At 33.4% G+C, this 24,723-nt stretch overlaps 1 protein-coding gene across 1 annotated transcript; it reads left to right on the top strand.

Annotated features, from left to right (window-relative positions):
- The first annotated feature begins 1,185 nt into the window (after positions 1 to 1,185).
- MS3_00004965 (uncharacterized protein) lies at positions 1,186 to 13,486 on the top strand. The gene is made up of 5 exons (XM_012938800.3): positions 1,186 to 1,299; positions 3,865 to 4,456; positions 7,339 to 7,575; positions 9,787 to 10,907; positions 12,258 to 13,486. The coding sequence occupies exons 1-5, from the start codon at positions 1,276 to 1,278 to the stop codon at positions 12,768 to 12,770; spliced, it is 2,487 nt and encodes an 828-aa protein (XP_012794254.3). The 5' UTR covers positions 1,186 to 1,275; the 3' UTR covers positions 12,771 to 13,486.
- The last annotated feature ends 11,237 nt before the right edge of the window (positions 13,487 to 24,723 follow it).

Below are 24,723 nucleotides of genomic sequence, written 5' to 3'. Positions count from 1 at the left end.
ATCTGTGAAATCAAATTAATGTCATGCATGATAGTTGTAAACGTTAATTTTATGGGTAGTATATATTCAAATGTACTCTTGTCATTATGTTTGAATAGTATAATGGATATATTGTCAGAAGTCTTTTACAATAGAATATATGCGGAATAATTTAAAACTTTCATTTAAAAACTTAACAGTTCTGATCTTGGTGATTGATGTGTATATCGATGAGAAGCTCTGAAATTGGGCCTCCTAATTGCTGTCATTCATCAGCGTAGAAATGAGCATAAAGCTAATTCGGCTGAAGTCCTTATATTTACTTTAAAAAACAGGAAAGTTAGTAAAATACAAAGTAAATTGGACGAATTAATAGTTTAATGGTACCTTAAGGCCATTTCATTTGATATACAGTTAAAATATAACAAAAAGATGGGATGCATGCTGATTGAACTCTGATGTTATGTATGTCTAGTAGTAACTAGCATAGCGAGAATTGTGGATACAACTTGTTGGCATGTACCAACTACCCCAAAATCACTATTCAGTGATCAATTAGTTGTAAATATCCCAGTCATTCAGAAGGTTCTTCATAGTCCGATTATTTCACTCATGGTGTCTCAAACTGTTAAGTTGTGTGACGCCAGTTTAAATTTAAAGGAAACCACCAGTCCTTTAAGAAAACAACTGCGCCTTGTTGAGGGGCGCTAAATATCACGAATTAGGGTTTCCTATCGATTACTTCAGCCTATCTAACATTGCAACACAGTACAAAAAATGACAAGTCACTTAGACCAGTGGCTAAATCACAACTTCTACGATCCATAAATCATATTAAACTTGAATTTCTTTATATGACTTGGTGATTCACAATGTTGCAATATCCAGAACAAAACACAATCGTCAATTTACCGATCTAGGTAACATCAATATTTTGTGCTCAATGGCAATGAACACTTATTTTTTTTACTTTCCATTTACTCACCAGTTATTTTCTTTTTACACGTTTTTCATTTTCTAGCCTATTAGAAATACACCAATAATTAATTCATTTGTTCCCCCTATCTTTTGTAAGAAGTAAAGGGATAGGAATAATCCATCAACCAATCAAAAATGGAATAATCGGAAGACTGACACCAACCAATCAAAATAAGCAATACGATTATATATAAAACCTAAACACCTGATCATTTTCAAAACTTTCATTAGGACGTTATCAGTTTATTTGCCTCCTCCATAAATACAACACATATTCATATTTATTTTGTGGATTTATAATTATAGTGGATCTAACCAATGACTACGTCTGATGATATTCGGGTAAGTAATAAAATTGTTGTTAAGTTAAATTTTTATAAATAATTACGTTTTAATAATTTTCTGGTAATCTGTAACTAAGTAGTGGTTTATGAGCAAGACTATGAACTACAATTATTTTAATATCTTTTCACAATGCTTGATTGTTCAAATAAAAGTGGGTGTGATGTGTTTTGAAATAGACAGTGAATGCCGAGTATTTCGACGAATAATTGTTCATTCACGATTACCATAGACACTATCACTAAAAGTAGGCTAATGTGATAAAACTATTGATTTTATACCAAAAGGCTGTTAGTTTCATACAAAGCTGAAACATTCCACTAAGTGAGTAAAAACAAAATGTTGCTTAATGAAAATTCCTGTAGAATTAGGAACTTACAATCGATACTACTTGTAAGTAGCTAAAAATATAAGCGAAAAATTTATATTTATTGGAATGGCTGATTATATTTTATAAGTGAATACTAAATTCTAAGAAATTATTCAGTATCTTAAAGTATAAACGAAAAAGCAAGAACAATATCATATTAACCTATGATGGCTTCAAATGAGTATTTGGATTTACTTTTGAATCTGAACTTGCTACCAATCAATTAGTTGTAAAATAGTGAATAGTATTATTAGGATTATGCACAAAACTAATAATAATTAGTTGTTTGATTTGTTATGTTCAGTAACATAGTAATACAAAAGAGGTTATATCAAGACACAGTTAGACAACTGTAATTTCTATTTCCAATCGCATCTCGCTTTAATTACTCTTAGTGAGCCAAATATATTTCTTATGTTCAGATGTAAATAATATATATATAATGCTTAGAGTAAAACTCAGTCAATTATACAAATTAATACACGGTAAACAAGTCTTATGGATAAGTATCAAGTCATGATTACGTAGATGGCTCTTCTATTATATTTCCTATATAGTCTTATTCTTTTCTTTATTAACATATCAAATATTATGGTCTGGTTTTTCTCAAAGGATTATCTGTATTCTCTTAAAATGTATATATTAATTACTAGTCATAATACCAAAAAAACAAATCAGACAAATGTAATTAAGTTTTGAGATAGAAAGCAGGTGTTAATGTCTCATGGGAATAATCTTAATTTTCATACTTTGTATCTATATTCAAAAACAAAAGTATGTATGCATTAATGGTGTGACTAAATCAAAACACGTGCCAATTGTCGGTGTTATATATATGTATTATTTATGTATACTTGTCATGTTGAAATATATTCATCATAAACATAAAATACATACCATTGTCTATGGATATCTTATTTAAAAGGTGTTCGGACTGTTGTAATCTATTGTAATATCATTTACATTTATTCAGTAGATCAATTATAAATCATGTATGAAAACAAACAATGGATTTGTTCAATGTCTTAGTAACGAAAACCAGAACAGAAGTAATTGTATAAATGTAATGCACAGACGAAAGAAATGTGTTTTGAAAATATCATAAAATAAATATTATCATTATTGTTAGTTGTGGTGTGATTAATGATCCTCATAAAATAAGCATCAGTATACAAAGCATATAAGTATCAGACCAATGTATATGGGATAGTTTGTGGCTTGGTAATTGAAATTATTAATTTTCAGTTATATATTATCGTAAATTAAAAAGTTTCATTCACGGTATCAAAGATGAATGAATAAACTCGTACACAGTAAATTAGTTACAGTCCGTTCTGTTTTAATTTACGTCAGCGAAACATGGCCATTAAGAGTAGAAGACACTCGTAAGCTACTAGTATTTGACCACAGATGCCTTAGAAATATTGCACGCATCTGCTGGGATCACCGGGTAAGTAATAGTGAGGTTAGACGCAGGGTATTAGGGAATGATGATAAATCAGTTGATGATGTTGTAAGCCTTCATTGACTGAGATGGTTGGGCCACGTGTTGCGTATGCCTGAACACCGATTACCATGACACGCAATGCTGACTAGTGTTGGGGATGGCTGGATGAAAGTTAGGGGCAACCAAACCAAAACGTTGCATCAGTCCTTGAAGTCACTAACTTCTAGTGTGAGCCATGTTGGTAGATGCAGACTACTTGGTTGGGGTCCGCGTGACTATCGTAACCAATGGTTGGAGACTCTTGGTGACATGGTTCAGAATCGATCACAATGGCGTAGGTGTATACACTCCCTGTCTTCCCTTAAACTAAGAGATTAAAATCACTTCATATCTTTCTTTCTAGGAACTAATTATTTCTTCATACACTGTATCCTTATTGCAATCTTTCTTTTATATATTACCACCACTGAATTAACTACTTTTATGAATCCGGTGTCCATCTTGTTGTGTTAATGAGGTATGGCAACTTGGACCGATGCATATATGTGCCTGGTTCTATGTTGTAGCTGACTGACTGAAATTAGTTACAGGGATTTGTAAAAAAAATATACCGAGTGTTAGAAACTGTTCTTTTTGATCACAATTCTCACTCATATTGATTTTATAAATGTACATGGATATTTTCAAATTAAATAGATTTCATGTTGAATACTTCCCATTCTCATCCTGTATGCTTTTTATTGACTAGTCTCGAATGTTGCACCGAGCTGATCGATTAGTCAATGGTATTAAAAATGAAGAAGCATGGCATTTAATTGGTTTATTTCAACAAACTCATCCAAATACATTTCTTCAAATATGTCATCATACATTGGCATCATTTTTAGAATTAACTCATGATTATTTTGATGATCAAAGATGGCCATTAATTTCACGTTTAATTCTAATAACTAATCAAAAATCAATAGACAATCGTCGAGGTCGTTCACGTACTGCTATTAATTTTACCATGAATACAAATCAAAATAGAAATAATATACATGAAATTTTTCAATCTCCAATTGGTAGTCCATTATTTATGTCTAATTATCAAATAGACAAATTATCATATTCATCTCCAATTGTATCAAACATGAAACTATTCAATAATACTGATGAACAAGTAAAAAATAAATTAAAACCTGGTCATAAACGTATATTGAAACAATTATTGCCTTCAATGTTTCCAGTACCTAATAATAATAATAACAATATTATTATTAATAATAATGGTTCGAAATCTTCTTGTGTAGATTTAGTGACGCCTACAAAGAAATCAGATCGATCTAATTCTAAAACAAGTAAGTATAATATAATGTTGATAATGATGAACGTATTGTTGACTTACAATTGTAATTATATCTATAATCAGTGATTATAGAAGTTGGATAACATAATTGAAAATTTTTCACAACAAAACAGATGCATTCACTTTTTTACATTCTCTTAGATTTTGAAGTTCAGTTTGAGCTCATATACATATTTTCATGTTAGCAGAATGAGGATTTATGGAGATTGTGGTATTTTGACAGTTGAATTTATGAGTCAATCTAAGCTACATCACCATTCAAAACCTGGAAGCACTAGACAGCCTTCTCATCATAGTACAGGACTCCTCAGTAGTGCCCATTCATGATCTCACATCAAAGGAACTCGAATCCAGGACATTCGGTCTCGCACACTAACACGTAGCCACTAGACCGCTGATCTCACATACGTCGGTGTTAATGTCTAACTTTAATCTATCTATGATCTTGTGCAACTCTTCATCGATTGTCTGAGGTGGATAACTCTCACATTCGACACGGTCTGGACTCCATTGGTCACGGCTTCATGTTGTCTTTCCGAATAATATTCTCAGTATTTGGCCTTTCTAATTGTCACTGGTGCTACGTAATCACGATTCCTATCAAATAACATCTCGTCGTACTGATATGGTAACGACAGCTTAGGACAATATATGTTAGATGTTTATTAAGATTCATATGTTTTAATTAAGTACTTAGATCTGAGTGATAAATCCATCATGTAATATTCACTTGATAACTGCGGTCCCGGATAGCTCAGTGGTAACGTTTCTGACTTTCAAGCTGGGTGACACGGAATCGAATCCATCAGGCAGCACCAGCTCCCTCAAGATTACAGCTACACCTTACTGACGAGTGCCAAGTAGCACGAAACCCGGGTCCAGGATTTCCTGTCGACTACCTCGGACCACCATCTAACTTGATAGCTGTAGACAGTTGTAATGAGTTGTTAAATAAATCGGTCTTCCAAATTGTACAAATCTCGATTAATATATCCATTTAACCATTTAATATTCACTTGAATCCCTGCTGTTGCTACATACTCGACCCTTTTTACTATAAACATGAAGTATACATCATCCAGTCTGGTTTTCATAAAACAAATAATTTTTGTCTAATTATACTCAGAGTACTTTTAATTTCAATCTCTATACAGGACGTATCTAACTAGAGAAGGACTTAGTAACTATATTTGTATGTCACTTCATAGTTTTGTTTACTTAAGTAATTACGACCTTGAATAGTGTAACCTTGTTGATAAAAGTACTCATAAAGTAAATAGTCGAATATCTGTTTGAAAAAATGTCTCACCTGTAGTTTGTTTACTTAATAATAGGTTCTATTGTAAGTGTGTGAATTGAAGCAAGTGTTTAGTTGAATATCGATTAAAAATGAGATAAATTCACTTTTGAGAATGATACAGTCCACCAACTTAATGAATCTGTTCCAGCGAAGTTTACACACAAGTTTTCATTATCAACTCATGATTTTATGAATTGAGCCACTATGAAATGTTGGTTTACGAGTTAAGGCAGTTATCATAAGGTTCGAATTCTCTCTAGCTTTAGGATGTCTGGTATGAATGATGAGCAATCTGTTAACTGCAACAATAAGTTTTAAAATAAATCTTATTGGATTATCTTATGATAAGCTGTGAATTGTTAAGAAAAATCCCTGACTTATATACCGTTGTGATTAAGCTCGCTTAGTAAATATTTAAATCGATTTAATGTAGATTACTTTAAGTTGTGTTACTGATGAAGACGGTTAGTCAGTTATGATGGCATTTTCAAATCGCGTTTATCGTATAAACAGTTTATGTTACATTACATCTTCATTGAAAACTATCACGATTTCTTATTCATACTTTGTCATTTATAATTTTGATCATAGGTCATATAAATATTAGCTTTTATTCTATCATTATTTCAAACTTCATCTGTTAGATTTAAGATGTCTTTAGTAATCAACAACTTAGCTAAAGTGAACTTATAAAGATCTTTATAAGCGAATGTCCGGCGCTTTAACCGGATTCCAAACCAATGGTGCATATGGGCTCCAGTATCCTGCAGGAACAAATGGCGTATGAACCAATTGTTGGTCACCGGCTACCATGGGACTGCATCTTCTCACGATGCTCCATTGCCTTGTGGATCAGACCTTTAGGTCCAAGGTTCGAGGAGTGGCTCCCTAGGAAAACCACCTGCTTCGGTTTGGGCACCCAGGCAATATCACAGCCCTCACACATATCGAATGAGATTTGTGTGGCGCATATCTATTTGGTGCCTCCTTGTACCAATATCTATGTGTTGAAATAAAATAAATAAAATAAAAGATTGTATTCATCACAGATTAATTTCAATTGAAATATAATCAGAAATCGACTCCTTGAATGAGTTGTAGTAATGAATATTTCTCAAGTGTTCCCCTACTAGTTAATACCAAACATCTATACATCATTTCCTTGTTTCGACTAATACTTCAAATTAGACTAAACTATAAACGAACACAATCTATAGATCAAAAAAGAAAGAAAGAAAAAAGAAAACACGACATGAATTAAAATCAACAACTCGGAACATTGTCTATCACCATTATTCATTGTGATTTATTCACTTTTAGCGAATAATAAATCCTTATTCGGAGTACAATACATATTACACGAATGTTTATAACGAACCATATAACTCCTATTATCTAACATCTGTCATTACATTGTTTTATCTATTTATTTAACCTGAAGGCTTTATCAAATTAGGTCATGTGTACACAATGATGTGTTAATTTATTCTATAAGATTATAACTTGAATTTTATTGTTTTATTCATAAAAGTAACAAACAAACAAACAAATCACTGTTTCCTTCTTCATTATAGAATTATTCTTTAAACAACAAGTTCAACCATTATTTTGTAAATCAGGATCAAATGATACAATTCGTCAATTCACTTGTCCATTTCTATTGAATAGATTGAATTCATCTAAAATAGATGATTATTTACAACAAATTAAATCAAAATGGAGAAATGATTATACTGGTTATAGTATTCGTTATTGTAATATAGATTCAACAATTTGTTCAACTTTAATTGATTATATGATTTCTAATCCTAGTAAGTTATTATATATATATATTGAATAATATATAGGTGGTAATTGGGATATTGGTCCACCAGGGTGCTTGGTACCTGTGTGGTTGCGCCACAGGATTGAGCTGTACTATTCAGATTGTAGCGTCAAAGCCTGTACGGTGTCTGGTTCCCCTGCTAAACGGGGTTGAGCTGTACTGTTAGGGTTTTTACGTGAAAGTCCGGGTGGTGTCTGGTTCTCCTGAAAACCAATGTAAAGTTACCCTGGCCCTCAAGGGTATATTATATAACTGTGAATAATTGGGATATATCAGTGTGTCTATCTATTCATTTGTCTATCTGTTTGTCTGTCTGTCTGTTTGCCTATCAATGTGCATATGTATACACGATTACTGTTTCTACGATGGAATAAAAAAACAACAATAATATATTGGTAATTAACAACGTCTGGTTTGAAATTATTATCCTTGATAAACAATCAGTTCCCATTCATAATAAGTGTGTTCAATATTGCTGATTGTGATTAGAAAACATGTTCTCTGTGTATGTGAATGTGTGCTGTTTCTTTATTATAAAATATAGAAAGCATTTAGTTTAATGATAATGGCTTTTTAAACAAAAAGAAGAAAAAAAGTTTATGGCAATCTAAAATGAAGTACATGGTTGTGTATACAAAAAACGAGTGTTTTTAAAAAATTAAAAACAATAACAACAACAACAACAACACAACTTTAAATTAAAGATCATTAAATGATCATTTTCATTTCATTGAACATGAGATTTAAACAAAACAATGATGATGAGATGCTAATCACTTACATAGAAATTGTCAGTCAGTCAGCTACAACATAGAACCAGGCACATATATGCATCGGTCCAAGTTGCCATACCTCATTAACACAACAAGATGGACACCGGATTCATAAAAGTAGTTAATTCAGTGGTGGTAATATATAAAAGAAAGATTGCAATAAGGATACAGTGTATGAAGAAATAATTAGTTCCTAGAAAGAAAGATATGAAGTGATTTTAATCTCTTAGTTTAAGGGAAGACAGGGAGTGTATACACCGATGCCATTGTGTTTTCAATTCAATAGAATGTCTGTTTGTTTTTCTTCAGAATAGTTAGTTTAGTTTGCTGGTAAATGAATGTCAATTAAATCAAGAACATAACAAGTAAACTATAGATTGTATTCAAATCAATCAACATATTTGTATGATGAATAAAATAGTGTATTTGTAATATTCCAATAAGTGGAAAAATTAGATTTTCTGATATTTCGTGACTTAGTGTAAGCCATTTCTTCAGAGAATGAATAACCAAATCAAAATTAATCCATGTTTAAATAGTACAAAGGAAACAGTACATGAATATTCTTTATATCAATCTATCCAATGCGAAATTATCAGGTCAAACCTTGGTAACGATATCTAAAACATATATATCAGAAGGGGTCTCGTGGACATTATAGTAATTTCAATGGTTGAGATCATGAGACAATTGAAGCTAGACCATCAGGTTTTCCAGGTTTTCCATGGCGGTCTAACTTCAGCTGACTCATGATCTCAACCACTGATATGTATATACTGTGTAGGGGTGAAAATAAGCCATGCATTTATTATTTGACATAAATATCAATTATGATCATTTTGTGAATTCGATTAAATATCATATAGTTCTGTAATATCTTTATAATATAAGTTTATTAACGAATATTAATAAGAAGACTATCAAAAGATTATACATATTCATTTACTGAAGAAAAGATTTATTACACTGAATAATCTTTTAAAAGTCAATCCTTGTTTATTGGTATAAATGTGTTGGCCGATACTTCAGTAAAATATTATTCTATAAGTCACAACAGTCTGAAACATTGATGCTCCCGACGATAACATCGTGAATAACACTACCATCCTCAATTCTTTAAATTAGTTATCATGAGGCAAGTGTTCTAGTGATTTGTCTTTTTGTCTTGATGAATACCTAAAAGCTTCAGTGAGAAGAAGGGTGAAGTTAAAACATGATACATTACAATCAACAATCTCATCTTTATGGGCTGTAAGACAAGTGCCAGTCGGTTATTTACACAGTACCATCCGTGGTTCACTCTGAGAGATTAACCCATAGTTGATTTAACTCCTAAAACCGCTTTATTATATCCTTAAATAAATAATTTAACCGTTAAGTTTGCCATTAACTAATAAATATGTTTATTTTCTATCTATTTATAGAATTATGTCAAACTGAAGGCTTATTTCGTATACCAGGCAATGCATTACGTATCCGTGAATTATGGTTAAAATTAAGTCATCATTTTCAAAATCCATATCTACGTATACCTCAACCTGATCCAGATGTCACTAATGAGAATCTTTCACCTTATCCAATAATTGATCATACAGAAATTCATGAAATATTACAATCTTACACACCCCATGATATATCCAGTTTAATATTACGTTGTTTAAGTACATGTACAGAATTCCAACGTATTCATCAAGTTTTAAATTTTGACAGTACGACAGTTGATTCACCAATTTATAGTCATGGTGATCAAACTAGAACCAACACTAACAATCCTTATTCATATGATGACGGTGAATATCAACAGACTGGGGGTTTAATTCCACTTGAAGCTGGAAATCTTCTATTTTTAGCTACTGAACTACAATACAAATTAAAATCCACGAGTAGTAGTAGTAGTACCACTACTCTGAATAATTTCGATGATAATGAAGATATTGTTCATAAATTATCCGATAGTCAACACGATGATTGGATGTATGTATTATGTCAGTCAAGACAATTATTAGCTTATCGTATTGTCTTACAATTGTTATTACCGACACCGGAACGATATCTACTCATGAGTTTATTAAGATTATTTAAACAAATTGATGATTTAAGTGTTATGTCAAAAATGACAGCTGAATGTTTATCAAGATGTACAGCATTTGCAGTGTTTGGTGCACCTTTAAAAATTAAAAAGTCGCATAATCCTATTACAATTACTAATCGTCATCATAATCACCGTCGTCTGAAAGGAGACAGTAATAATGATAATAATATGTACACTTTTGAATCTTACACGAATTCAATAACTAAACGTATAGATACATTGACGAATTTAATCAAAATGGTACATCAGTTAGAAGATCTACCAGCAGTTATTTATAATACGGTACGTAGTCGTCTAAGAACACATTTGGGCAATTCACCGATACCTAGAACAGCGTCTCGACTACAATGCAAATCTACAACAGAAAAGTGTAATATTGAAAGTCAGTATTGTCTAGTTGATGATCGGTCAATGATATTAAAAGAATTAACTAATGTGAATCATATTCAGTCGGTAAGTTACCGTTTTAAATTGATTATTCTGATAAATATGGTTAATGTTCCGAATTTTTTTTAACAAAAGACGAATCTATCTTGAAGTTAGTCACTACGGAGCTCATAATTATTCTCGGTATCACGATTTGCAGGGATTGTAATATTTTCAAAGTTGAATTCACAAGTCAAGTGACTAGACTCAAGATGGATTTTCTGGAGTTCTAGTGGGAAGCCATAACTGGTGTAGTCCAATCCGTGTTGAATGTGAGACAGTTATCCACCTCAGACAATCGATGAAGAGTTGCACAAGATCATGGATCGATTGAAGTTAGACATTAACACCGATGGATGTCGGATCAGCGGTCTAGTGGCTACGTGTTAGTGTGCGAGACCGAACGTCCTGGATTCGAATTCCTTTAATGTGGGATCACGAATGGGCATTACTGAGGAATCCCATACTATGACGGAAAGGTTGTCCAGTGTTTCCAGGTTTTGAATGGTGATCTAGCTTAGATTGACTCATAAATTCAACTGTTAAACTACTACAATCTCCCCAAATCCACATACTGAAAAAAAACAAAAAGAAAAATTGATCACAATTATTCATTTATCATTCAGTTAAGTGCATTAAACTTTTGTTACGGTTTTGCTGTAACTGATGTAACTGGAAATCATTTTATCTCATATTCACTTTGGTTTGAAAACCTATTTCGATTAAATAACCCAAAAGTTTATTTTGGAACTGTCTAACTTGAATGAAATTACTAAAATGACAATTCAGCTTGATTACATTAAAAGTGTTGATTATATAGAATTTGTGGAAGGCCTAAATGTACATTTTCAGTTGGTATAAGTTTGTACCCGGTACATCAACTTCTAAAATACTTATTCCTCACTCCGCCTCAATCATCAGAGTATATTTTAATAGGTTACTAGTATTTGATTATAAGAGTATTCGAAGCACTACTCGTATATTTTAGGACCAACAACTTTACTAAGACAGTAAATGAAACTGTAGATCTTCGTTGGTTGAGGTGGTTGAGACTTATTACGTTTACTCAACAATCGCCTACCTCAACATATGATGTTAAGAATAGGTTGAAGGAAAGCTAGGAGCAGTCAAATGAAAATAAATCACCCGTACATTAAGTCAATGATTGTTGGACTGATCTATGTTGATAGGCGCAGATTATTCGGTTCTGATCGGGGCAATTATCGTGATTTATGTTTAGGAAGATTGGGTAGTATGACTCAGAAACGGTCACGAAGGTACAATTAAGTTCAATTTCATAATTTATACCATTTAATCTAAGAATTCATTTATTCTTTTCGAATTATAACCGTCTACAATTATTTTCTGTAATCTCAGGAACAGCTTGAATCCACTATTCAAAAACGTGCTAAATATCAAAACGATTCAGATGAATTAATTCAAAGTCACCCAATGAATGAGATGCATTTACTACCGAATTCAAATCGTTCCAGTCATATTCATCGTACCAAATCCACTAGTAATACAATTAGTAAAAATTCACTTCAACAATTAAAATCCAATGAATCACAAAATGATCAATTGAATAACTTACATAAAACAACAAAAATAACCACAAATAATACTACTAATAATACATCAATTGATTCGTTCCATTTATGGAAACGTCATAAACCGGGTACTATTCATCAAGAATTAAAATCAAGTATAATCAATAATACTTCGTTTATCAATAGTAAAATTGATAATTGTGATGAGAGATTTATCAAAATGACCAATCAGTGTGTTGTTGTTCCTCATTCTACTCTTTCCTCTCATCATCACCATCATAAAACGTTGATCAAGTCAAGAAGTAGTTCATTATTAGAAGAATCGCATATATTCAATTGAAAAGTCATGTATACAAACAAAATCCACTCAACTATTCATTCGAATTGGCTGTGATTATACTTATGTTTATGTGTGTGTGTATGCATGTTCTTGTTTATGTAAATACTATGTATAAAACTATATTTTTTCCTCTCTCTCTCTCTCTCTCTCTCATAAATTCTAGCATAACCGTCTAATATTTTTTTTCGCTTACAAGTTACAATGTAAATTTGGTACAGTCCCTATCCTTCACCTGGTTACTAATACTACAACTGCTAATACCATACTCATCGTTAATAGTTTCTCTCCTATTTTTCTCGATTATTTTTTTAGTTTTTTTCGTTGTTTTGGTTTTCTTGTAAAATAATTTTAATAAATGTACATATTTATAACTAACTAATATTAATTGATTAATAAATAATAATAATAATGATTACTTAATAGATTTTTGACCCCTTTGAGGTTAAGTTACGTAAGAAACTGTCCTCAAGTGCCCTGGTATGGCCGAGAGTGGGCTGGGCCCGCCCTCCCTCTCGAAATGCTCTCAAACGGCCACTCGTATAAAGCCTCTGCCAGGAAAGTCCTACTCACTGCCTCCTCGTGGCCTGGGTGTTGTTTACGAAATTTAGAGGACGAAAAGCGAATGTCCGGAGCTTTAACCGGATTCCAAACCAATGGTGCACATAGGCTCCAGTATCCCGCAGGAACAAATGGCGTATGAACCAATCGTTGGTCACCGGCTACCATGGGACTGCATCTTCTCACGATGCTCCATTGCCTTGTGGATCAGACCTTTAGGTCCAAGGCTCGGGGTGTGGTCCCCTAAGACAACCACCTGCTTCGGTCTGGGCGCCCGGTCAGTATCTCAGCCCTCACACATATCGAATGAGATTTGTGTGGCGCATATCTATTTGGTGCCTCCTTGTACCAATGTTTATGTGTTTAAATAAATAAATAAATACGTAAGAAACTATCATCAGTTGGAGAACTGTTATTGATAACTGTTGTGTAGCAGTGATGATAAAAATACTTTCTTGGAGTATAAATTCACGGAACGACTACAGTGGATAAATAGTCCTGACATAATTAATTGACTTTTACACACTGAGTTTTTTATATTGTAAGTGAAAAAAAAACGATTCAGGAAATGAGGTAGGGTTAGCACTTATGGTAACTGTTAAGAGTTGAGTTGAGAGAATCCTATTTTAAGCATATTAGTAAATACTTACCTATAAAGTTCTTCAAATTCATATCTCTAAAAATTTAATGTAACTGAAAGCTGAGTAATAAACAATATGTTATGCCGAGTTCAATGCTGAACGAGTCATATTGACCATCAGTTGCGGATCAAATAACAATGTTATAGTTTTTTAATATAGCACAAAGTTATACAGAAAGCATAAGCTCTTTCGGTATTGTAGATATGTCCTGATGATGAATGCCGTATAACAAAAAACCAAAATATAGTTTTATTAATGGTTTGAAATGTCCCACAGTTGATACTAAAGACTACAATCGTTCAATCTCTCTTGGCATATATACATCCTGATAGGATTGTCTCAGCAGAGCCTTCGGTTGCAAGTTCTAGTATGTTTGGTATATGGCAATCAGTGGGATGTCTCGTCTTATTTAAGACTCATCGGACGAATGTACTTGCTTTCCTGTTTCGACATTAAACTCATTCTTCATTTGCCAAGCAATTATCCACTGAGATACTTAATCCATGTAGTAACTTTATCGTCCAACATATATGAACATATTATTACTGGGATGTCCATCATTAATATTAAAGACCGAATTTCATCGGTCTGCGTTTTCATATGTGTATTGCATTTGGAATCTGAAGTGAAACGTTCTTGGATCGGGTCTCACTGTGAACATAATTAATGGGAATCAAGCACATTTAACTGACGAGCTCCAAATAGAATGAAACGAGAGTCATATGTCAATTATATTAACCGTAGGATTCCTTACAACTATTCTACAGCTACATAACTAATTTACATATTCTATATCCAATAATATAGAATACAGATGCCTTAGAAATATTGCACGCATCTGCTGAGATTACCGGGTAAGTAACAGTGAGGTTAGACGCAGGGTATTAGGGAATGATGATAAATCAGTTGATGATGTTGTAAGCCTTCATTGACTGAGATGGTTGGGCCACGTGTTGCGTATGCCTGAACACCGATTACCATGACACGCAATGCTGACTAGTGTTGGGGATGGCTGGATGAAAGTTAGGGGCAACCAAACCAAAACGTTGCATCAGTCCTTGAAGTCACTAACTTCTAGTGTGAGCCATGTTGGTAGATGCAGACTACTTGGTTGGGGTCCGCGTGACTATCGTAACCAATGGTTGGAGACTCTTGGTGACATGGTTCAGAACCGATCACAATGGTGTAGGTGCATACACTCTTTGTCTTTCCTTTTGTTGTACGGTAAAAGTTCAATTTGATTAGACCCAAATATTAAAGTACCGTTGGGTCCCGATAAACATAATGAATGGTAACTTTGGGATCCTTTTATGAACCAATACTAAACGTATATTTTTATCGTATAATTATTAAATAACTAAGCTATTCATATTCATGTTCCTCTTATTATAAGCTTTATTTTGACCTATGAACCATTATTATATGTTTTACCATTCTTGAATTATGCCCTGTCTACTAGTCACTGCCTCCCACACTCACAGCCACATCTGGCTAATTCTTGTACAAATGTTGTTTCATATTTTATTGGTACATTGTGGCCTGTTTGATTGGTATATAAACTCAGTATGTTTGAAATATAATGATTCATATTGCAAAGGCTGAGACTGGTGTTCTAGACTTAGCTGGCTGGGCTAGGCGGAAAGCAAGGCCAATCAGGACTCTAGACTGCTCGCACTTGTTTTACGCGTCCTTGGTCCGATCGACAATTCACTGTTTCTGATTGACGGCTTTGGGCTAGAAAGAGGCTCTCGCCCTTGTGTTTGCAGTACGCCGTTTCCACAAATTCTTGTACAGTCGAAGAATTACTCTTCTCACTGATCACAAGCCTCTTCTCACAATTTTCGTTTCGAAATCTGGTGTTCCAACTCACTCTGCAAACCGTCTCCAGCGATGGGCTTTGATACTTTAGGGTTATGATTTTGACATTCAGTACCGGTACACCCAACAGTTCGGTCAGGCTGACGCCTTGTCACAACTTATCAGCAAACACCGTTCGGCCGGCGAAGATGCAGTTATTGCCTCCCTAATGACAGAGGACCACGCGCAATGTTACTTGGCAACCGCTATTCGTGCTTTGCCAGTCTCAGAAGCCGAAATACAATCTTCATCCAAGAACGACTCCATCATAAAGAGAGCGATGAAATACGTCATCAGTGGCTGGCCTCCAACTGAACTCGATGGTGACTTGAAGCACCTTTACCGCCGTCGGGACTCATTATGTGTCGTAAATGAATGCTTGATGTTTGGAGATAGATTAGTGGTGCCAGAGTCCATAAGATCAAAGGTGCTAAAGCAATTCCATACTGGTCATCCTGGTATGAAACGAATGAAATCCATCGCCAGAAGCTAAGCTTATTGGCCCCTCATGGACCAACAAATCGTGGATTTAGTAGGCAAATGCACGCAATGTCAGCAAACGGCCAAGTGTGACGCGAAAGTACTACCGGTCCCATGGCCACAGCCTGAGTATCCCTGGTCCAGGATACATGTCGATTTCGCAGGCCCAATCAATGGAATCACACATCTAGTCTTTGTTGACGCCTTTTCGAAATGGCCAGAAATCGTTCCCGTCATGCTACCAACGACTACCTAAACGATGCAACTTTTGACGGAGATGTTCTCCCGCAACGGATTACCGGATATAATCGTATCCGACAACGGTTCACAGTTCACTTCAAGTCAATTTCAATAATTTTGCAAACACCTATCGATCAAGCATTTACACTCTCCACCTTACAACCCACAGTCCAATGACCAAGCAGAAAGATTCGTGGATACATTCAAGAGAGCTCTAATGAAGTCGAAAGGGGAAGGGATGCCAGTAGAAACACTACAGAAGTTTTTTGTTTGTTTGCCGAACAACACCTAGTGATATGCTATGGGATATGATATGGGAAGGAAATTGAGGACGATTCACAGTCTGATGTGCCCAAGAACCACACCACCACCATCTCAGACCAAATCTCAGAAGCTGCCAGAGTACGAGGTTGGATCCCCGGTGTTCGATCGAGACTACAGAGCAAATCATGGTCCTTGGACCGAAGCACATGTGGTTGGAAGACTAGGCCAAGTTATGTACGAGGTAAAGGTGGGAAGAGACATGTGGACTAGACACCGGAACCAACTACGGAAGCGGATAGCCCCAGACCGCCCATCAACAGGAGTAAATCTTCCCCTTGACATCCTTCTTGATATCTTCAACTTACCAGCAGTCCCACCACGAGAAGAAGTTCAACAGCAAGCTGATCTCCGTTCCAGAAGGTGGCCTCTCCGACAGCGACGAACTACAGTCAAGATGCAAGACGACCCCAGGAAAGTACGCTATTAAAAAGGAGGGAGTGTTGAGGACAATAGATTCCCAAAACTCATATTTTGTAATTTTATCACTGTGGAGCCTGTATGCAGATGTACGCTTGGACATTTCTTACCACCCACGCACATAGTCGAATGACGAGCTTATCGATTAAATGTTTAAACAAAACTTCCATGGCAATATGGATTATATATATAATGTATATATACGTTTTGAATTGCGTTGTTGTGATCGCTCGTTCTGGCTGTTTTGCAGAATATACTTCCCATTCCAAGCTTGGACTTCCCCCTCTAGTCAGCGGGGCTGGGACGCATCGGTAGCTAGCTTGCTGGTCTTTGGTCACCGAGTCTTGTTTGCCGTTCGCAGATTAAGTGAACTCGTGATAGCTTCAAACCTAGCAAGTACATATTGTAATGAAAAAATGTTAATTCATATTGTCTAATTTGTTTTTTTTTTATATCATTTTTGTTATTAACATTCAACATGATTTGGTCACAAATAACGTGTTAGTATTTAAAGTGAGACAGAATATTCTTATATTTATCAAAGGTAATATGATGTTTTGTATATGATCATAAAGGAAATGAATAATAGTACTGTATTATAAAGTGAATAATTTTCTTGATTTGTTAATACGCTTCATTGCATTCTTCTTCTAATTGTATATATGTATATATTTGTGTTGACTTTGTTTCTTTATATGATTTTGAAAGGTGAATGTAAGTGATGTTTAAGGGAGATGGAATGTTAATTTTGATTAGCTGAATATACTAATTCAATAATTAAGTATGCATAAATACATTTTTTTTTTTAAAAAGTCATACGTGAATAAGATGATAATTCAGTTACAAATACATAAATACACGCTTACCAGTGTATGAAAGTAAATACAATGACCTTAAGAAAGGTGAAAACTTTTTCAGATGTTACATAAGATATTACCATCAATCGCTTCATTCTTGTATGTATACACTGTTTATCTTCTCTTAAACAGTGAGTTTAAGATTGCTTCAGACGTTTCTTTCTAAAAACGGATTATTTCTTCCTGAACTATATCCTCATACACAATCTTTCTTTTATATATTACCACCATTTAATTTACTACTTCTATGAACCTAGTGTTCATCTTGTTGTGCTAATGAGGTTTGGCAACTTGAACCGATGCATATATGTGTTCGGTCCCACGTTGTAGCTGACTGACTGACTGATATCCAATAATAATGCAACTTTATATTATATATTGAAGCTAATCACATAAAACCGTAGATAATTACAATGGTTAAGATTATGAGTCAGTTGTAGCTAGACCACCATGGAAAGCCTGGAATCACTGGACGGCCTTTTCGTCCTATTGTGGGACTCCTCAACAGTGCGCACCCACGACCTCGCCTTCTGCGAGATTCGAACTCAGGACCTACTGGTTTCGCACGTGAGCACTTAACCACTAGACCACTGAGCTGGCAGGCCTCTAACGGTGTTCATGTCTAACATCAACCAATCCATGAAATTGAGCGACACATCCACCATTGTCTTCAGTGAGTTGCTAATAAGCTAAATTTAAAAGAAGGTTAGATAAAATGAATTAAACATTCTATTAAATAATATCTCAATAATGAAATTAATAAACTGATAAATAACAAGATTGGTTCCAATTAATTAATTAATTAATCAATACATGATTATGAAAATAAAACTGGATCAACTATTTGTTCCATTTTGAACAATTAAATCATTATGAAATATACGAATTAAGTGTATAAAACGAATTAAATATTGATAAAAGTTTGTTAATACCCTTTGAATACCCCCCCCGCCAAAAAAATTAAAGCGTGAGAATTACTCCATATGTATGTGTTAACTATGAATAGTGTTGAATTTGATTTATTATTGTCAAAATTATTATTCTCGAATTCTATTTATGATAGTTTTATAACCTGAGGCTTGAACTGTATACAATGAGATGATGATGATGATGATGATGATGATACACTGTAAACAAATAATGAATATGGTATATATGTATATAAAGGTTCATTGGGTTTAGCTATTATTATCATTATTATTAGTATTACTATTATCATCATTATTGTTATTATTATTGTGTTTACAAATTACTTTTAAATTAGTCATATTAACATAATTCAATACAATGAGACTAAACAAACTTCTCTATTATCAGTAGTATAATTGGATTACACTTAATGATTAAATAAGTTTTATAGAATGTTTTTGTTTGTTTTGTTTTGTTGTGAAACTCTACCAATTTTTGTATGAATTAAATTCTCTGAAAGAAAACAATTATCTAAGATTGATAGAATTCACATTGTACATATGTTAATAGTTCACAGTTGATTAGGTGAAATGAAAAAATATGTGGAGATTTGAGATTGATCTTTTTTTTTCTTAGTAAAAAAAGGTGGTGGTCAAAACACAGTTAATTTGAATGTTTATAAAAGAAAGGAAACTGAAAATTAGACAATCTCCGTAAGTATTTTGTAGTGTTACTAACAATGATCATCTGTACATCAGTGATCGATTAACTTTAGGATGAAATTCTATAGAGTCCAAATGAAAAACTATGATCAGTATAGTTCAAACATGTAGAGGGTAGAACAAATATTATTGATATCAGTGGTTGGTGGTGGATGGATATAGCAAATTCAATAAAGCTAAAAATATGAAGGTTTTGAGTTCGATATATGGTGAAATGCTCGATTCCTAGCAGTTCCATATTAAAAGAGAATGCTGTTCAGTTTTGAATGATTGTTTAATTAGAGTTAGTCCATTATGGAAGCCACGAACGAAAGAAACAGGAGTTTACGTTTTGTGTAATGGAGAATAGTGTAATCTAGAATGCGAGTTTTATCCTGTTTGAAACTCGCTAGACAGATTCATATGCATCCCGATGTTTGTATTCACACTGAAACTCGAAATCAATGCCTTTCGCTTCAAATATCAATTCACTATCCACTGAGTTAATGAGTTCAGATAGTCACTGGGTTGTATAGCGGATATGACTTTTAGTTTCAAGGGTTTGCATTTTTATGGTTTAATGTCAAGAAGCGCAAATAATCACTATCTTCGACCATCTAAAGCCCCGAATGAGGAATTATGATGGGCCGCTATTTTCCAGTCCTTGGTAGCTTTCTTTAATACCACATCTCGTAACTATAAAATGACAACCTCTCTCATTTTTCCTTCAGCCCCAGTGTGATTTGGAATCCGCTGGGATAACATTCGTAGCAAATGTCAAAGTCGTTGAGCGTTGGTGATATCAACTGAATAGTCTTTATTGTCCCCAAACATATTTTCTAACCTCTACATCACTAACGACGATCGAATACAGAGAATAACAGAATATCCTCAACGCTGGGTTGCACATTTTCACGAGAAAAAAAGGGTTACTTTTATCAACGCGTTGTAGACTCTACAGCTTACATCCTAATTCAAACATCCTATCTACATTTCTAAATTCTAGATATTTTCTGACAAATAGAGTTGATTCAACTTTATTAACTGAATCAAATTGATTGAATTTGTTATTACGTTGAGAAAACGATGAGTGATAACCACTATGAAAAGATCACTTCAAATCTTCAATGATATACGGTGTATATTGAGATAAAACAATTACCTTCTGATAAGATCAATCCAGATAACATCAAAATGAAAATTGCATGATAAAACAATTTGGTAAAAACTGCTAACACTATTCTCTTATTCTTTTCTGAGTAACCTAAAATATGATTTCTGAATGGTGCTCAATTCAACCTCCAATACAATACGTCTGAATATTAATATACAATCCCAGGATAGAATTGAATAATTTTATAAAACAATGCTTTACTAGAAATGCTCTCTTCTCTTGCAATAAATATACATAATTATACTCTCAATAGATTAATTTTGCTAGCCAGTACAATCGAGAACATATATTGGATCTTATTTAGGACTCATCACTTGAATATACCTGGATTCCAGTGATCACATTATAACTCAAACCCAACGTCTTCTGCTTTAAGTACGAAATGTGTTATCCATTGAGCTACTGATTAGATGGTGGTTAGAGGTAGTCAACAGAAATCTCTGGACTCGGGTTTTGTGCTACTTGGCACTCGCCAGCAAGGTGTACCTGTAATCTTGAGGGAACTGGTGCTCCCTGACGGATTCGGTCCTATGTCACCCAGCTTCAAATTCAGAGACATTACTACTGAGCTATTCCGGCCGAGACCGACTTCTTGTAGGACTGAGATGTAATCACAATTGATTGATCACTGGGTGGCGATCAATGTCATATGTGTCAAGTCCTTCTTAGTGCGAATCGAACGCTGAATTCAGATAGCCGCTAGCTCATTCAATGGATATTTTGTTTATACCATAACTCTAACTCTTATAAATAATGATATAACCAGATATATTTTTTTACGAGTTATTAACTTAATATATCGGTATATATCCATCAAGACATCATTTTCTTACACCTTGTTAATTACCTTTCAATTCTACTTTGATTATTCAATTTGTTTTCGATTTATTTTTTTTGGACATCTTCCTGATTAATGTTTTTGTTGCTTTGTTTTCTCCTTCTTCTTCAACACTCTTCCGTATCACATTTTCTGGATCATTTATTCTTAATTATTATTTAAAATTACTATGGATTTCATAGGATGAATTCTATGTGCTTCTTTTCAAACTTCAGAAGACCTGCATATTATTATTATTATTAATATCTTATACATATGTCGAATAATAATTGATCATTATAATCTAAGTTATGACGTTTTTGATAATTTACTATTATACTTCAGTAGTCCTTAAATTTGTCATCAGCTTAATAGAATAGTTTATTTCACTTAGTAACGATTCTGTTTATTTTTAACTGTTTTTTTTTTGATTGCATGTTTGATTTTGGTCATGATTACGGGACAAGAGCGATTGTGAAAGAAAAAAAAGTATCACAATACACAGTATGAGTATCCAAGTGTAATGTCATAAAAAAACAACGAATAATGATTGACAGATGACTATAAATGCCTATCAAGATTACTTAAATCATTTCAGTAAGATATTTGATAGATATAGCTATCTTTCATTGTTAATGAATAGTGTGGTTAGATTGTTTTCTTTATTACAACTTATCTGTCGGATAGATTTGTCTGACTATAAGTAACTTGCACGAAAACTTAATTTATATCTGTTAAAAAACATGATGCCAGGAAGAGTTGGAATTGTAATTCAGTAATTTAGTTATATTTATTAGTGATATTACAAAATTATATATTCAAATATTAAATTGTTGATTGGTCAATGTCAACTACTGTCAGTTCGTTCCTTTCACATTTAACTAATGAATAGATATGTAAAGTGATATGCGTTTTATCGTAATTATTTTAATCGGTTGTGAATTAGTGTTTGGTGAATTGGTAAATTTTCATTTCAGAATGGGTTTTGTGGGGGGGGGGCGGGATCGTGGATGCGTACTGCTGAGGAGTCCCACACTAGGACGAAACGGCCGTCCACTGCTTCCAGGTTTTCCATGGTGGTCTACCTTCAATTGACTCATGATTTCAACCAATGAAATTTTCATTTACAATTTTTAATTCTCGTCATTGCATTAAATCATATCAGTCTTATTCCATTTGTAATAAGTAGCAAACAATAGTTTATTCTCAATTTTTGGAATTTGTGTAGACTGTTGTATTCAAGAGTCAATCTAAGCTAGAATATCGTTGAAAACCTGGGAGCACTTGATGACCGTTTTGTCGCAGTATGGGACTCTTCATAAGTGTCTCGCTTAGATTGAATCGTGAATTCAATTTTGAAAATAGTTTATTTCTTAGTCATAACAAATAGCCATACAGTCAGCATCTTGGCAAGTGGTGAATTTTTAACCAAACTGAAGGACTGCTCAACTGATTTTGGCTGGTGATAACAATCAGATTGGATGAGTTTCATTTCATATATATATATTCCATAATCTACAAGTGCATCATAAAATTTCAAGTAGATCTAAAGTAATGTTTGTTCTGTTGAAAATGTTTATATACAACTCAGTCCCAAAATTAAACAAAGCTGCTAATTAGAATAGAAAATATTCATTATCAAACCTCAAGGGTGTCATCGGTCTCATCTTATGTGAGGTTGTGAATAGATACTTTGGGTTATTCTTAATGTAAAACAAAGACCGGTACACAATGTTCAGGGAACTATTTTCACAAACCAATTAATCTAGTTACAATACAATACTAAGTATTGTGCTTTCTCGTACGTTATGGAGGATTAAAAGTATTTCTCATTGAGAATGATAATAAGAATGCAGTTTAATCAACCCGAAGTTGTGCAACTTACAGCTCAATTGAGTTCTTCTTTGTTGTTTTTTCTCCATGAATAGCGCATTTCACTTTTGTTGTTGTTGAAAGATCAATTAGTTTATTATCCATAAAATTTCCTATTTAATATGAAAATGAATTGAGTTTTAATGAAATACTGTTTTGTCAATTAATGAAACAATTTTTTTTATTTACATGTCTGTAAACTTGAATGTCATTTCGGTTTCACTTGTTGTTGTTAACGTATCAGACAAACACAATTGTTTCAAGTGTCACGATCTCATCATCATCAACATTATCATCATCATCATCATCATGTAGACCTATTTAAAATCACAGTAGGGTATTTAAAACTTACTTGAAGACATATAGATATATATACAGTAACCGTCTGTATAATAAAAATGGTAACCTGTAAGATAGATATACAACTATGTCTCAAGATTATTTCATGTATAGACCGATCTGTCTAATTGTTGGAACTTGTTACATTTAGTTAATAAAACATATGGAAATAAAATCTACACGGTTTAAAAGTGGCAATGAAATAAAGAAATGATTATGTAATCAATGTTACTATAAATTAAGGTTTGGAAGGAAATCTTATGCATGTAAAAATATGTATAAGGTCGTATGAAGGATTGAAAATTATGTTTGTGTGAAGTTTGCTTAGTTCTTTGATAGTGCTGTGACGATTACAATATGAAGAATTTAAATTAAATGAACTTTTCAGTTAAAGTACTTATACATTTTCGGTAAAAGTATATAGTTGTAAATATTGATTAACAGATGGATATCATCATGTATTCAATCGACTGAGAGAATGTAAGTGGATTTGAAATTTAATGTGAACCTTAAAGAAATAATCTATTCTCTGCTGTTTTGTCTGATTACTGTTGGACGTTGACAAATTTTTCAGATTATACAATTCACTAATAGTAATTTATTATTTAAAACAGTTCGATATACTAATTGATTAGATAGTTTTAAGGAGATTAATTTGATATAGAGATAGCGCTGAGTGGTTGCAGGTATTTGATAGAGAAAAATGTTTTATACACATTCCGTCTTGACGGAAATGATACTTACCTTGGAATTTGAATCTCCCCATG

This window comes from Schistosoma haematobium, chromosome 3, assembly GCF_000699445.3.
Source record: "Schistosoma haematobium chromosome 3, whole genome shotgun sequence".
Taxonomy (NCBI): domain Eukaryota; kingdom Metazoa; phylum Platyhelminthes; class Trematoda; order Strigeidida; family Schistosomatidae; genus Schistosoma; species Schistosoma haematobium.
Note: the sequence above shows the minus strand (reverse complement) of the source record. Positions and strands in the feature narration are given on the sequence as shown.

Excerpts from the sequence above, each read along its gene's own strand:
- MS3_00004965 (XM_012938800.3), top strand. The coding sequence starts at position 1,276 with ATGACTACGTCTGATGATATTCGG. Across the intron at positions 7,576-9,786 it reads TTATATGATTTCTAATCCTA|AATTATGTCAAACTGAAGGC; the intron begins GTAAGTTATTAT and ends ATCTATTTATAG. Across the intron at positions 10,908-12,257 it reads ATGTGAATCATATTCAGTCG|GAACAGCTTGAATCCACTAT; the intron begins GTAAGTTACCGT and ends CTGTAATCTCAG.